General features: G+C 44.3%; 1 protein-coding gene across 1 annotated transcript; it reads left to right on the top strand.

Annotated features, from left to right (window-relative positions):
- The first annotated feature begins 865 nt into the window (after positions 1 to 865).
- Positions 866 to 13,596, top strand: AP1S3 (adaptor related protein complex 1 subunit sigma 3). Its single transcript, XM_010716443.3, has 3 exons — positions 866 to 2,756; positions 11,981 to 12,159; positions 13,344 to 13,596. Exons 1-3 carry the CDS (start codon positions 2,709 to 2,711, stop codon positions 13,579 to 13,581), a joined length of 465 nt encoding a protein of 154 aa, XP_010714745.1. The 5' UTR covers positions 866 to 2,708; the 3' UTR covers positions 13,582 to 13,596.
- Positions 13,597 to 13,731: the final 135 nt, after the last annotated feature.

Raw genomic sequence — 13,731 nt, 5'->3', positions numbered from 1 at the left:
TCGCCCCGCTGCTGCGGCACCGGGAGGTCGGGAAGGTCGGCCGTCCGGCTGCGCCGTCCCGGCGTGCTGGGCAGCGGGCATGGAGCGGAGCGGAGCGCAGACCTCGGTCCTGGAGCAAAGAAAGTTGGGGCTGTGAGTATTGCTGCGGGAATGAATGGCCCCAGGTGCCTTTAAGCGGAGGTAACGCGTGTTTGTTAGCAGGTAGGCGGAGGGCTGTCCCAGCTCTTCCGAGAAGCGGGAACGCAGCTTCCAGGAGAGCCCGGGCGAGGTCTGCACCTGTTCTGGGAAACGAACGTTGCGTTTCTCCTTTTGTTTCCTCCCTTCTGCCCGCGGGGTGAGCCTGGGTCACGCTGACGGCCTTTCGTAGCCAAGCAGGAAAATAGGGCTGCTCCGCAGAGACTTGGTTAAGTCTACCAGTAACCTGAGGAGCTGAGGTTCGATTCAGCTCGGTGTCTGCAGGAATATCGGGTTTGGTTTCACGTGGGTTCTTCTGGTGGAGCCCGAGCAGTGGCTTTCCGGGGCAGCACGTGTGGAAGGGCCCTTTCCCTGCCGCCCTGGGTTGTGCTGCGGGCCGCTTGGCTGCATCCCCTGTAGGAGCTGACCGGGCCGTGGGGCTGCCGTGTGCCACGCGTGGCTGAAGTTGTTTCGTCAGGCTCAGAAATAATCACGGTGCCGGTGTGTGCAGTTAGATGAGCCCTGGTTTGGTGGGCTCTGAGATGAACTACAGCTGCTCGGTAGGGGGCAATTCACAGCAAAGCAATGAGGTGTAACGTGTCTGTTTAACAGGGAGCGTGTGAGCCTGGTTCTGCTCCTTGCTGCGTGCCGGCAGCCGCTACATTGCAGCGAGGTGAGGTTAGTGGTGGCTGCTCGGGGTGGGCAGCCTTTGGGTTATGGGCATCCTGCTAGGGTAGCCCTTGGACGTTCAGGCTGTTCGCAGAGGCTCTGATGGTTGTTTGCTGGGATCAGAAGAGGTTGCTTGGTTATTATTCTCTTTTGTTAAACAATGTGGCCAGCATTCCTGGAATAATGGCTGGACTTGCCTCAAGGAGACTGGGCTTTCGAGCAATAACATGGTCAGCAATGCCATGTAATTGAGAAACCATCTCGCAGTGATTATCAGACCCGGGGCAGGTTTTGCAGTCATACGCATGACAGAGCTCCTGTCGTGTGCATCTTTGCTCTCAGTGATGGCAGTGCAGCTGCACTGAGTTGCAGCGCTTTCATTGCGGGCTGAATTTTGACGTGTGGCTCTATCCTCCGAAGTGGAGCTGAATTGTTTTCTTTACAGTGGTTTATTCAGAATGCACCTCCTCGTGTGTTAGTCTAATTTTGTGTCTTTGGAAAGATGTGCCTGCCGTTCAAATTTGCATGTAAAATCCATGCAGTAGTGAGTTTACAGATGGCAATGCAGTCTCCATACCTCAAGTCCCAGTATATAGACACACATATATGCAACCTTTCCAGTTACCTTTTGACACAGCTCTCCATATCCATTTCCTGATGAAACGCTTATGTAAATAACCGGAGTTCATACTGTGCCCTCGAAGATCAGTAAATATGGGAGGTGATTTCGGGGAAGCTGATCTCAGACCTCTCCGTGGTGCATGCACTAAACAAATGCCAGTTTTCAAAGCACTCACGACGGTCCCAAGGGAGTGGTGCTGACAATGGTGCTAGTTATTAGCGGGACTGTCTGCTGTTTGATGACTGTAGTTTCGTAAAGTGAGCGTGTATTCTTATTCCTTTGCTGAGCTCATAGTGCAAACACTTGCTGGCATTGTTACACCAAGCAGTCCTGTCAGCTTTATTCTGTTCTCCTGTTGTAGACCCAGTGCCCAAGAAAGGGTGCTTTTGTCAAAGTACTCGTGCTTAAAATTCCTCTGCCTGTCCTCCAGGAAGGGTTGTTGTGCTGGGTTGCTGTCAAAAGTTAAGGATTATTGGGTTATGGACTAAGACTAAACCTTATTCGGGCTGACAACTGAAGAACTTTCAGCAGGTCATTCAAAGGCTCTCCTTAGATCCGTTTCTCCTGTTTAGCATGAGGTGGTTGTGCTTGCCACCTGTGTTAAATGCTTGGAGATTGGAATGGAAGGTACTCCTGCAAACGGTACCGTGTCTCAGCAGTTGCCATTGTTTGCTCTGCTGTGAATTTCCAGGCTGGTTTCAGGGGAGCCCTTTAGACGAGCTTCATGTCCTGCTGAGAATGGCTGTGTTACTGCCCAGCTGCTACCTTGTGACTGCAGAACAAAGGATTTTTAGAAAAAAGACTGCATTCTGTTCTCTGACAGGGTATGGGTGCAGCAGAGAAACGTGGCCAGAAGGGTTGCTGTCTCAACAGATGAGAAAGTGAAAGCCACGACTGGACAGAGAAAATGACTTTTTTCCCCAGGGACACGTGTTGCTGCAGTCTTTCATGCCTGTGAGTGTTGCAACACCACGACCCCACAGCCACCTCGCCATTATCAGTATTATCAAGCTTTCTATTTGCACAGTTCTGAGTGCAGAACTGGTGCCTGCAGAGTAAAAAGTCCTGCTTCCCTCCTGCCTCTGCTGCTCATCAGTACAGTGTGAAGCATCAGTACCTGTTGGCATGACCTGAAGCCCTGGAGAAAGATCAAAAGAAGCCCCTGGTGAGCAGAAGGCTCTGAAGACATACTTCGTGTGCTTGGGAGGGAGTTGGCAGGTGGTGTTTCCGTGTAGCAAGGCATATGATACTCAGCACAGATCTAGAGGCTTGGCTGGAAATGTTGGTTGAGGTGAGTGCAGGTGGTGACACCTGCCTGGTGTTTGTAAATGAACTCTCGGCTCTTCTGAATAGTGACTTTCCCAACGTTCTCAGTGCCCTTAACTGCTAAAATAAACACAGGTCTGTAAAAGATATTTTTAGTGTTGTGCAGAACTTACTGTCAGTGATTTGAACAAGAACGTGCTTTAAACCTTATGTGTTTTTTTTCCCCCTCAGTGACATAGCTGTGTATCAGCCTAGCAGAGGCGGTGAACCTCGCCTCTAGGAATTTAACTTGGAAGGATGTGAAGGGCAGCAGACAAAAATAGATGGGAGAAGAAGAGAAAACTACAAATAAATGAATGTGGTTGTTGGAGGCAGTGTTATACATCATGGTGTGGGGGGGGAGTATGTGAGATGTTTGTCATATAGCGAACAATATGTATGGAAGTGGGTAATAGTACTGGAGTAGCGTTCACTAGAGAGGACCCTGATAGGTGGAGACTTTTCAGCTTGGAAATAGATACTGTAGGAAAAAGAACAGGAATGTATGAAATCATGAATGTAAAGAATGCCTCCTACAGATAGGTAAGGATACAATTTGTGAAATTTCGAGACATTAAATGTAAAGAAAAGGGAATATTTTTTCATGCAGATGAGACTTTAATCCACTGCCAGGAGTACAGTGGGTGTCCTGGTAGTCAAGCCATGCAGTTTGTAGAAGATGGGTCCACAGGTGGGTTGTCTGAATTCATTTTCTGGCCCTAAACATGAAGCCCTGTATTTTCTGGAGAATGAGGGGTACCAGAAGAATGATTTTATGCATGCTCTGCTTCTTACAGCCCGCTGTCCTGGGAAATGCGCAGATCAGAGCAGGGCTTGAAGGAAATCCATGATTCGGTATTCAGTTACCACTTTATTATTTAGCTGGACTTGTGAATACAAGTTTGTGAGATTTACTTGGAAAAAATGTTTATTAGGATTAGATTCTTCTCAGGAAATCTGTAATCTCTGGCTGTTGATGCGATTCTCTTTAGTTTTGGATGCTCTCTCTCATGTACTCACTCATTACAGAGCATCACTGTTCTGGACTCACTGGCTATGCAGTAATTGTGATTCATCCTTTACAGTCTCTGGGTAGTATGCTTAGTGCATGGACCATGTGAAAATGTTTGTGCCTTTGCAGCTTTTCTGTAATTTTCCTCTAATTACTAAAGAATCTTGTGCTTTACAAACCATGCTATAGACCTTCTGAAGGCCTCAGTTGTATGCGAAAGGGCAAAATGATGGAGGCACAGAGGAAACCACTGGGCCAAAGAGGGCAGATAGAGCAGCTCTTGCTGCAGTGCTTAGAGGATTTATGTTTCAGCATTTGGCACGTACATCAGGCATTTATGCAAGCCAGTTGTATTCTTGTATTCTTTCCAGTGATGCCTAAATTAAAATGATACTGCTGCTGTAAAAATAATTCTTTCTATATCACCCATGCATATCTACTAATTAAACTTTCTTCCCATTTGTTTCCCTGCTGCCCTATTCCAGCAGGCTGTCATCTGCCTTTGCTTGGCTGCTTTGAGCGGAGCTCTTTTGAGCGGCCAGCCTTGGGCCTTTTTATGTTTGCAAACATTGCAGTATAAAGCAGTGTAAGATCCAGTCGTGCACAAATGGTGTTTCATTTGCAAGTAGGAATATAAGTATGTGGAGTCAGTGGGCTAGAACTGGGACCTAAAATTTACGTTTGTGTGCTTAAAGGCAAGAATGATGCGTCTTTCTGGCCAGACACGTATTCCTGGTCTAATGTGTCCTGGATTTATGCTTCTCAATATGACAGGTATAACAGCGGGTACTCTGTGCAGCAGTCCTTTTTCTTCCCTGACTTACTGGGTTTGTGTAAGATGTCTGTCTGCTACTTTCTGTCCAGACCTGAGAAGAAAAAAGAGGGCATTAAAAGCCTTCTGCAGCATCCAGTAAATTTTGCAGGTAGATTTGCTGTTTGCAGGTAGGTTTGCTCAGAGGCCTGCACTTTCTGTCCACCAGCGCAGGGATTCCTGCATGGTCGTCACCTTCTGCTTGGTCCCCTGAGGCAGGCAATAGACTGGAGGCACAAGGAAATAAGAAATAGAATATTTTTGTATGCTGAAAATGCAGAAGCTTACCATGTTGTGCCTTATGTCTTGCATCACCTGTTCAGAGAGTGTCTGGTTGTCTGCTCAGAGCTTTAGAAATGCCATGGGAATGGCTGCATGACCTACAATGAAATGCTCAGACCTGACAGCTCCCATGCTGAGGAGCTGGAAAGTCTTTGTGGAAGATTAAAGTGGAAGATGGAGCATGTCACTACTGAAAATGCCTCAGTGGAGTGTTTCAGTGTTTCCAGAAAATTACTTCCATACTCTATCAAAGTTATCCACAAACACCATCCAAACTCACATCTGTCTTCGTTGCCTCCAGAGCTCAGGTTCCCAGTGAGTCTCTGTTGAGACACATGGAAGCCAGAGGGGTAGGTGTGGGGCTGCTGCAAGGCCCTCGGTGCTGCCTCCCAGCAGCACTGCTGTCCCTCGCTGGCAGGCATGCTGGGGAACACCCTCCACCTGCTGTGTGCTCTGCTCCAGGGCAGAGCCTTCCTCCTTTGCTCCTGAGAGGTCAGAGGCAAGGGAAGAGCACTACAGTATGCACAGCAGGGCTCTGCAAATAACTGATAAGACAAGGTGGAAATGGGAGTAACAGAGGCCGCACCTTTTGCCAGAGTCCAGTGGGTTAGATTTTAGCTCTATTTCTTTGCCAGGTGTTTGAGAGCCAGACTGGGATTTTTTTTTTCATTTATTTTTTGTGACTGTAAAACACATTGGGGCCGAGATAAATCACCAGCTTCAACTTCTTGGAATGAAAGGAATTTGAACGCCCCCACAAACCATGGACAGCCTTGGCACTGCCCTGCTTTCTGCCGAGTCAGGTCACTGGGGCAGTGCTGCAGTGCTCCTGCCTCATCTCCTCCTTGGAGCAGCTCACCCTCACCCACGTTTTCTCTACCAACAATGTGACTGCAGTTTGTAATTGCTCTAACCATCATGTCAACAAGTTCTATTGCTTTGGGGGCAAGTACAAGCACTCCAGTGCATCAGGATGAGATAGTGCTTTGAACACTATTTTTCCATGCCTGGTTAGGGTCAGAAGTGGGTTTGGCTCAGAGCTTGAGCTCAGCTACGCTGTCTCAATTATAGTTTATTTAATTGTAGTGAGGCTATCAGGGAGGTGTTGGCTGGATCAGTACTACATGAGTGCCTATCCTTTCAGTGCTAGCATGCTGGTCAGTTGAAACTCTTCAGCAATAAAATAGGGTTGACTTCTTCATCTTGAAAAGAATAAAATCAGTGTGTAAATATGGTCACGTGTGCCTGTAATGATCTGGCACAGGTTTTATTGCACGGACTTTGGATGCATTGTTCAGAGGAAATTGTGCAGAAATGCTCCTAATGAAGATTAGGCTGGAAGGAGTTCTGTTCCAGTTGGGCAACAGTACACTGCTTGGGTATTCTTACATTGCTGCTTTCTCACTTATTTTCCTTTTCCTACTTGTTTACATCGGAGAGGCTCTGTATTTTAAATGTTAAAGCTAAGATTGTAAAGTATTTAATATAAAAGGATTGGCTTTTGTGATACTGTAAATAAAAGTTGTAGTAACAGTAACAAGGATTCCATTATGCTGCATTTCATTTCTTTGCATTCCACTGCATGGCCTTTGTCTTAGGCTTAGGGTTGCATTGCATTCCTCTGCATTGCATTGGATTGCATTTCGCTTCATTTCACTGGATTGCATTTCTTTTTATTGCATTTCATTCTGTTGTATTACTAATTACAATGCACAAAGGAAATTGATATCTTTAGTGAAGTCGCTTTTTCCTTTTATTTTGCACCTTAGCTCTAAAAGTCCTTTTGACCTCAGTATATATGTATTAAAGACCAGTGACCAGTTGAGGAGTTTGTGCAGCAGGAGTTTGTTAGTGTGTTAGGTGATTAGGTGTCCGTTCAGTCCATCTTTCTTGTCATACCCTAACAGCCCGACTTTCTAAACAGTGTGCGTGCTCACAGTAACTATACATTTTTCGTGGACGTTCATCCTTTATTAAAATAAGCCTTTTAGTGTCAGTAGTTAGTTTTGTTTTTTAATTTCCAGATGCTTTGTAAAAGCCTTGGCTAATGAAGGTTCTGGATGCCTATCTCTGTTGAGAAAGAAATTTTCATATCAGAGGTAGGAATGAAAAATCATAGAAGCTGTTCAGAGTATGAACCCAGCTAGACAAAAGCAATAAAGAAGGATAAAGAAGATAAAGCAGACTTCAAGGAAATGAGTTAAAAGGGAGCTTTATGACAGAAAGTTGCTTTCTTTCAACCAGGCACAGCCGGTCAGTCTGGCTTTCTCCAGACTGCTGTTAGTGGTGGTTGTCATATCAGCAGCCAAAGGTGTGGCTTTTTTTCATTCCTTTACCCTCTCTTTTTATGTGGTCTGTGAGCTTCTCTTCATTAGAGTGTCATATATCGCCTCTGCTGGCAACAGCAGCCTTAAACTTACAGGTTTTAAATGGAACTGAAGAGTTTCTGAGTTCTGCCAAGCCATCCATTTTAGGATGGTAATTCCTAATTCACCATTACTAGTTACTTGTTCAGGAGCCTTTCTGTTTGATAAAGGTGACTTTGATTAGGGAGAGCTCTTAGCTGAATTTGGGAGGGTGGCAGCTGAAGCAGAATCTAAATACTTTGCTGCTTGAGTAGCAGAGCTGCCTCACGGAGCAACTCCTTGCCAAAGCCAAGCATCCAGCAGGAAGGGACCTGCCTCGCTTTGCAGCCTTCCAGCTCCTTACTTCCCTCCCTGGCTACATGGGGTCTTCCTACCATGGGACCTGGAGCGGCCAGGTGCAACAGGACAGGTTTTAAACTGATCGACAAATGCTGTCTGTAAGCTGACTCATGGGAGGAGGAGAGAGCACTGTTAGCATGGCTTCTTCTTGCATGGAATGCATGAGATCCCTGCAGCACAGACCTCTTGAGCTCACTTTGTAAAAGAAATGTGGCATTTCTTAAGTGCTTATATCATTGAGCAGCAAACTGGGAAAGCAACACTGGGAGTCAGGGTTTGTCTTCTTGTGCAATGTTTTTCATTGACGTCCTTGTGGATGATTTGCTCTGTATATAATACAGTGTAGTCTGCAGTCCTTTAGATAGTCTTTCTGAACGCTGCCGTGGATATTTGTGTGTTTCGAAACCTCTATAAACACAAGTGACCCAAGTTTGCAACCAGCAAGCCAAGTGTGAAGTGTCTGGTTGTCCTAGGGTGTAAACCTTCTGTATTTGGTGGTGTTGATGTCTGTTCTATTTACTCTGTAATTATTTTGTGTCAAAAGCCTACTGTCTGATTTTCCAGTAGCCTTGGAACTAAGAGTGTGTAATCTCGACTAGTCTTGTAGATCTCAATAAAACAGAAGGCCTGTAACTTTTTGACCTGTTGTATAACATAGCTACAGCTGGCTAAGGGAAAGGAACAGTTCAGGTTTAGAAACCTGGTTTGAATCCTCAATTAAAAAAATATATATCTGTTTTCTCCAGTCTGAAAACAATGGTCTGCTAATACAGCTTGCATCCTTTTGGCTACTTACTGACATTTAGGGAGCTCATTTGGCACTGTGTAGTAAATGGTTGGGTCTGATTTGGTAAAACTAGCTAATAACATTACACTCAACTCCCAGACTGAAGGTTGTGTCTCATCTGGACTCCACATTTGAAGACAGCAGGAACTGCACATATCATCCTGACCTACTCCAGCGCAGACCTCAGAATCCTCTCTGGCATTGCCTGTGTGTCTGGTGGTTGTTAGTCAGAGCCAGCACACCCTGGTATTGTCCAAAAGCGCTCTGCTTTGGGGGCACTTGGTTTGAAACAAGTCTTCTGTCTTTGCTGTCCTCTGGATTTAGAACTAAAATCAGTAAAATGTTGCAGGATAATATACCTCTATTTCTAGCTTGGCTGCTGAAAACCAACCCAAAGTTCCTTAGTCAACATCCATCTTATTAGTGGCGCAGTGGAAAAGGAAGCATGTTTTCACAGTCAAAGAGCAAGAAACAGATGAGCTGTTAGATTTGTATTTACGCAGTACTTGAACATTTCCAGGTGTACTGATGCATCAAAATCTTTCCAGTGGGCTGTAATCAACAGGGCAGTGAGATTGAAAAATGTGTTGTATCATTTCAGTGTGGCTGGGCAATTTGATGTTTACACTTAAAGGAATTAAGCCATTCAACTTCTTGAGAATGTAATATTGCTTACCTAGAAAGTTCACCAGATTGAATAGAGTTTAGAAGTTAGAAAAAGGCAGAAGAGTGAAAAGAGAGGAAAAAAGTCTGTATTTTTCTTCTAAGTATCTGCAGTTTGGGGTGTGCTATCTTTCTGCAGACTGTAAAACTAGAGATGGAGTACAGCAGAGGCTATGAGCAGTTTGCCAGCGTTAAATACTTCCATAAGAGTAAAATTGATCTTCAGGGTTTGCAGTTCCATTTTGCATATGAAATAGAGCATGGTATGGAAGACCCAAAATGTGGGAGTTTTGAAGCTTGTGTATGAATCTTGATGCACTGATGAGAGTCCGTAGATGTTTCCTGTTTGCAAAGAATGATAGCCCTAACTTTACTCATGAACAAGCTGGTGAAACATCAGCTGCATCTGTACAAGAAACGGTGAGGTTTTCAAAGTAATTTGAAATGGAGAGCAGCTCACTTTTCTGTGGGTAAAGCACAACATACTGAAGTATGCTAGTCAGGAGAAAATGGCAGTAATACCGAGTTCCCTGGCATATTGGTAGTTAGCCTTTTAAAGGCGTAGGGCTGCTCTCCTGGAAAGACATGTTCATTAATTACAGGATCTCAGATGTAAGGCCCATTAAGTCCAACAACTGAAACTAAACCTGAATACCCTTTAATTATCTTCCCCTGTTAAAGCACTCTAAGTAGGTATTTCTTCCTGAGGATGTTAGAAACTTGTCTAAAACAGCGTGACCTTGTTATGCTGAACACGCTGTCAGCTTTTGCTAGGGATTCATTGTCTGATGCTGTGCCTTTTCAGTCAAATATGATCATCCTCTCCCATCTGTTTCAACATATTTTGAAATTTGTTTATCAAATAGCTGCTACCTGTGCCTGATTGCTTTTAAATGGACACCTGCGGATTTGCTGCTCTTATCTTAAAACCTATATTTTGCTTTTCAGAATGCACTCCCCTTTTCAAAGGCTCTGGAGTGAATGTGCTGTGCAGCAAGCAAAAGAGTCTTTCATTCATCTTGTCTCTGGACAAAGCATATAGATAATAAATACTGTCCCTTCATGTGCTGCAAAGGGGTAACCCTGACTGCTGGAATATTACCACGTCAAAAAGCAGCTGGCAATATGGATGAAGAAAAGGAAGAACACTGGCGCTTTGATCTTCACTGTAATCAAGCCATGTGTATTGCCAGTAGAATAATTGTTTTATTTAGCAAACACATCTGGAAATTACTATAGTGCTCAACACAAGGCAGCTAGAAAATCTTTGTAATTCTGTCAAGCACATTATTCTAACGACAGTGAGAGCCATGTTTGCAATAGTAGATCCTGCCACAGGCAGATATGAATGAAAGTGTCCACCCACCCTTGCAGTGCTACAGTATTTGAAGTCTTTCCCAATAGTAGGAATTCTTATCTTCAGATTACCCAACTGCTATGAGGCCTAATAGCTAAAGAATGGTTATGAACTATGATTTGTATGAAATCTAGCTGCTATTTTTTTTTCCTTCTTTTAAGCAGAAACTTCTCTGGTGAAATTCTCTGCTCGGATTTCACTAGCACATGGAATTATTTTTTCTTCACAGATATCTGCATCGCAATCTTGATAGTAATTGTGAACTTTAATTTCAGACCTTACTGGATAGGTGAAGTAACAGGGGAGCACAGGCACAGCAATGGGTGAGACTGGAAAGCAGGAGGGAGCAGGGCTAGGGCGTAGGCTGCAGCTGCAGGGAGGGCTGGGTTTGGGCTAGTGGAAAAATGGGGACATGGCCAGGGGCCTGCCAGTCCTGGGCTCCCTTCTGCTGAGAGCTTACAAACGTTGCAGGTGAGGAAGAGGAGGCTCCTGTGCTTCTTCCTCCTCCCAGTGCTGGCCATGCAGGTCTGGCTGCAGTTGGGTGAGCTTCCTGGCGGGCCTGGCTGCAGCATGGTGGAGAGGAGCTGTGCCTATGGCACAGGCAGAGCAGTTCATGTTCTCCCTTGCCACCATCTTGAACCCCACTGGGTTCTGTTGTTTATCAGGGGGCATCCTGTTGAGAGGAATGTCATCCTAAGATAGATTTCCTGCGCTCTTAAAGCCATTTCTGTGATGTGGGTAAATGACTTAACTGTGCTGCCTAAAGGCCTATTGTGGTCAGTTCTTCAGTCAGCTTATAGAAGTATTTGTATATATGTGGATTGATACGTTTCTCCCAGAGGCTCTCCTGCATTTAAAATGTAGCACTTGTGTATCTCAAAAACACTGGTGATGCTAAGCGTGCAAAAATCATGGATCAAATCATGTATAATTCTGACTGGCTTTGAAATTTCAAATTTCAGACCTGTACATGTAGTGCTTTTTGTAGTGTAATATTGTAGGTCGCTGAGGTCTGTCTTGTGTCATCAGACTCATCTGTGTTTCAAAATCCAGGGGTTTCTTTGGTAAAATCTAGTTGAGCTCCCTTCCCAAAATAGCTGGCTTCTTTCTTCTGCTCCTGGGAGCTCCTTGTAGGAACACAGTGATCGGTAAGTGCACTTAGTGCACTGCCAGAACCTGGTGATGAGCCATCACTACCAGGCGTTATGTTCTCCTCTCTGTGTCGGTGATCTCTCCAGCCCTGCTGTGTTACACATCTTCATCCCCTTTGCTGGAGGAAGGGCTGGGCCCCTCTTCTCACTATCATAAGGTGGTGATGTAGCAAAATAGCAAGCACAGTGACCAGTCGTACATGGTAAAGAAGCGCGGTGGGAGAGGTTATGCAGGGAGGGGAGATCTGCCAGAGATGGCACAGGAGACAGAGGGGAAGGGGCTCAGCTTCCATGCTCAGCCAGTCCTCAGTCCTCCCCATCAGAGGACAGTCGGAGACCTGTGCTGACCCTGAGGGGTCCTGGCGGGCACAGGGATGCCTCCTGCACTGCCTGGGGCTGAGGCCCTGCCCCAGCGTTAACCATGTCACTTTGTTTGCTCTAGATACACTTTATACTGCTGTTCAGTCGACAGGGGAAATTAAGGCTTCAGAAATGGTATACGACACTACCTGAGAAAGAGAAGAAAAAGATCGTTCGAGAAATTGTTCAGATTGTTTTGTCTCGCAATCAAAAAACAAGTAGTTTTGTTGACTGGAAAGACCTCAAGCTTGTTTACAAAAGGTGTGAGTAATTTTATGAGAACATACAATTACTATTCGTATAAATTATGTGCTACAAGTGGGAAAACAAAGGCTCACTTTAGCACTTGGGGCTTGTTGGTTTTTGTTTTAAAGAGTAAGATGTTGGGAACCTGCCATTGTGAGTCTAATGGCACAATGGCCCTGGATAAATAAGCAGGATAAATTCTGGGGTAAAAAAATATTTGCAGTATTTGTCAAATAAGACAAATGTAATAAGTATTAGTGGTTGAAATTCTATGAGGAGGCTTTTGACTTCGCTCCCCCTTGGAATTCTTCAGGGTGGTCTGCTGACTTGTTTTAGTTAGGCTTCATCAGACTCTGAGAAAGGGTATAAGAAGAGTTCTAAGGCACTTTCAGCACTTTGTCTAATTTTATTTTTGAAATATTTGTTGGAAAGTGTTAGTTGTCATTTCCTTTTCCAAACAAATCATTGGCCCCCATTTACACAAAGCTAAGCAATAACTGACTTCTAGTTCTTGCAAAGAGGTAAGTAGTAAACAGAAGTAGGTTGAAGATACAGTACACCATACTAAGTGACGTCTGCCATTAAGCAAAAATGGCTTTCCTTGCTATGAAGTCTTGAATGTAAATGTCTGATCAGAGCTGCTCTAGCCACAGCACCAGAGAGTTGAGGTAGAATCTCATCTTGGGTTGATTTAAATAGAAAGTTTTGGTGCAAGTAACAAGTTTGATTGGGCTAACTCATTTTTGTTTTCTGGCCCCAAATGAAACGCAGTCAGTCCTTTGATATCCAGCAGGCTTAGTGAGATGTAATGCCTTCCACTTTCATTTTTTCCCATGTTTTTATTTTGTTAATAAACAGCAGTGACACATTCTATAGTTTAATGAACCCCACTTACTGTAGTGCTTGCAGCAGGTGAGGGAGACCTCTAAAGTACTACTGACTAGCTGTTCATTTTATTCAGACCAGCGTCGTAGGTATTCTGCTTTGACAAGAGTTTTTTGCTTTTGCTTTTCTAACTAAATTAATGATTTGTTTAAATTGTCAAATCTTCTTCAGGGTTCTCCAGGACACTGTGAGAATGAAAGAAAATGATTATTTTAGAAACAAGGCGGTCATTAACTATCACTTGAGTAACTTCTAAGAGCAGAGCACTGAGCGTGCAGCTGCTCACTCTCCTGTTTTTGTCTTCATTTTCCTAGATATGCTAGTTTGTATTTCTGTTGTGCAATAGAAGAGCAGGATAACGAGCTCCTGACGCTAGAGGTCGTTCATCGATATGTGGAACTCCTGGACAGATACTTTGGAAATGTAAGTTTCACTCTCCGACATGAATTGTGTTTCTGGCTGACTGATAAACAGACATCAATAACTGCTTTGTTTTGTGTTTCTTTCTACACTAATTGCTCCATACTCTTCCTCAGTCCAGAGGGAAATTAATAATTAGAGTATTTCATAAAATAGTGCTGAAAATAACACAAGATCAATTTTACATCCTTCTCCCAAAACAAAGTTAATATTGATACCTTATATGTTTTTCTGGGAATAGAATTTAAGGGGAAAGCTTGAGAAAAGGTTTTGTTTTTTTTT

Source organism: Meleagris gallopavo, chromosome 11, assembly GCF_000146605.3.
Source record: "Meleagris gallopavo isolate NT-WF06-2002-E0010 breed Aviagen turkey brand Nicholas breeding stock chromosome 11, Turkey_5.1, whole genome shotgun sequence".
NCBI lineage: Eukaryota > Metazoa > Chordata > Aves > Galliformes > Phasianidae > Meleagris > Meleagris gallopavo.
Note: the sequence above shows the minus strand (reverse complement) of the source record. Positions and strands in the feature narration are given on the sequence as shown.

What these genes read in the sequence shown, in the direction of transcription:
- AP1S3 (XM_010716443.3), top strand. Translation starts at nt 2,709, where the DNA reads ATGATACTCAGCACAGATCTAGAGGCTTGGCTGGAAATGTTGGTTGAG. An exon ending in GGCTGGAAATGTTGGTTGAG is followed by an intron (nt 2,757 to 11,980) that starts GTGAGTGCAGGT and finishes TGTTTGCTCTAG; the next exon opens with ATACACTTTATACTGCTGTT. An exon ending in CTCAAGCTTGTTTACAAAAG is followed by an intron (nt 12,160 to 13,343) that starts GTGTGAGTAATT and finishes TCATTTTCCTAG; the next exon opens with ATATGCTAGTTTGTATTTCT.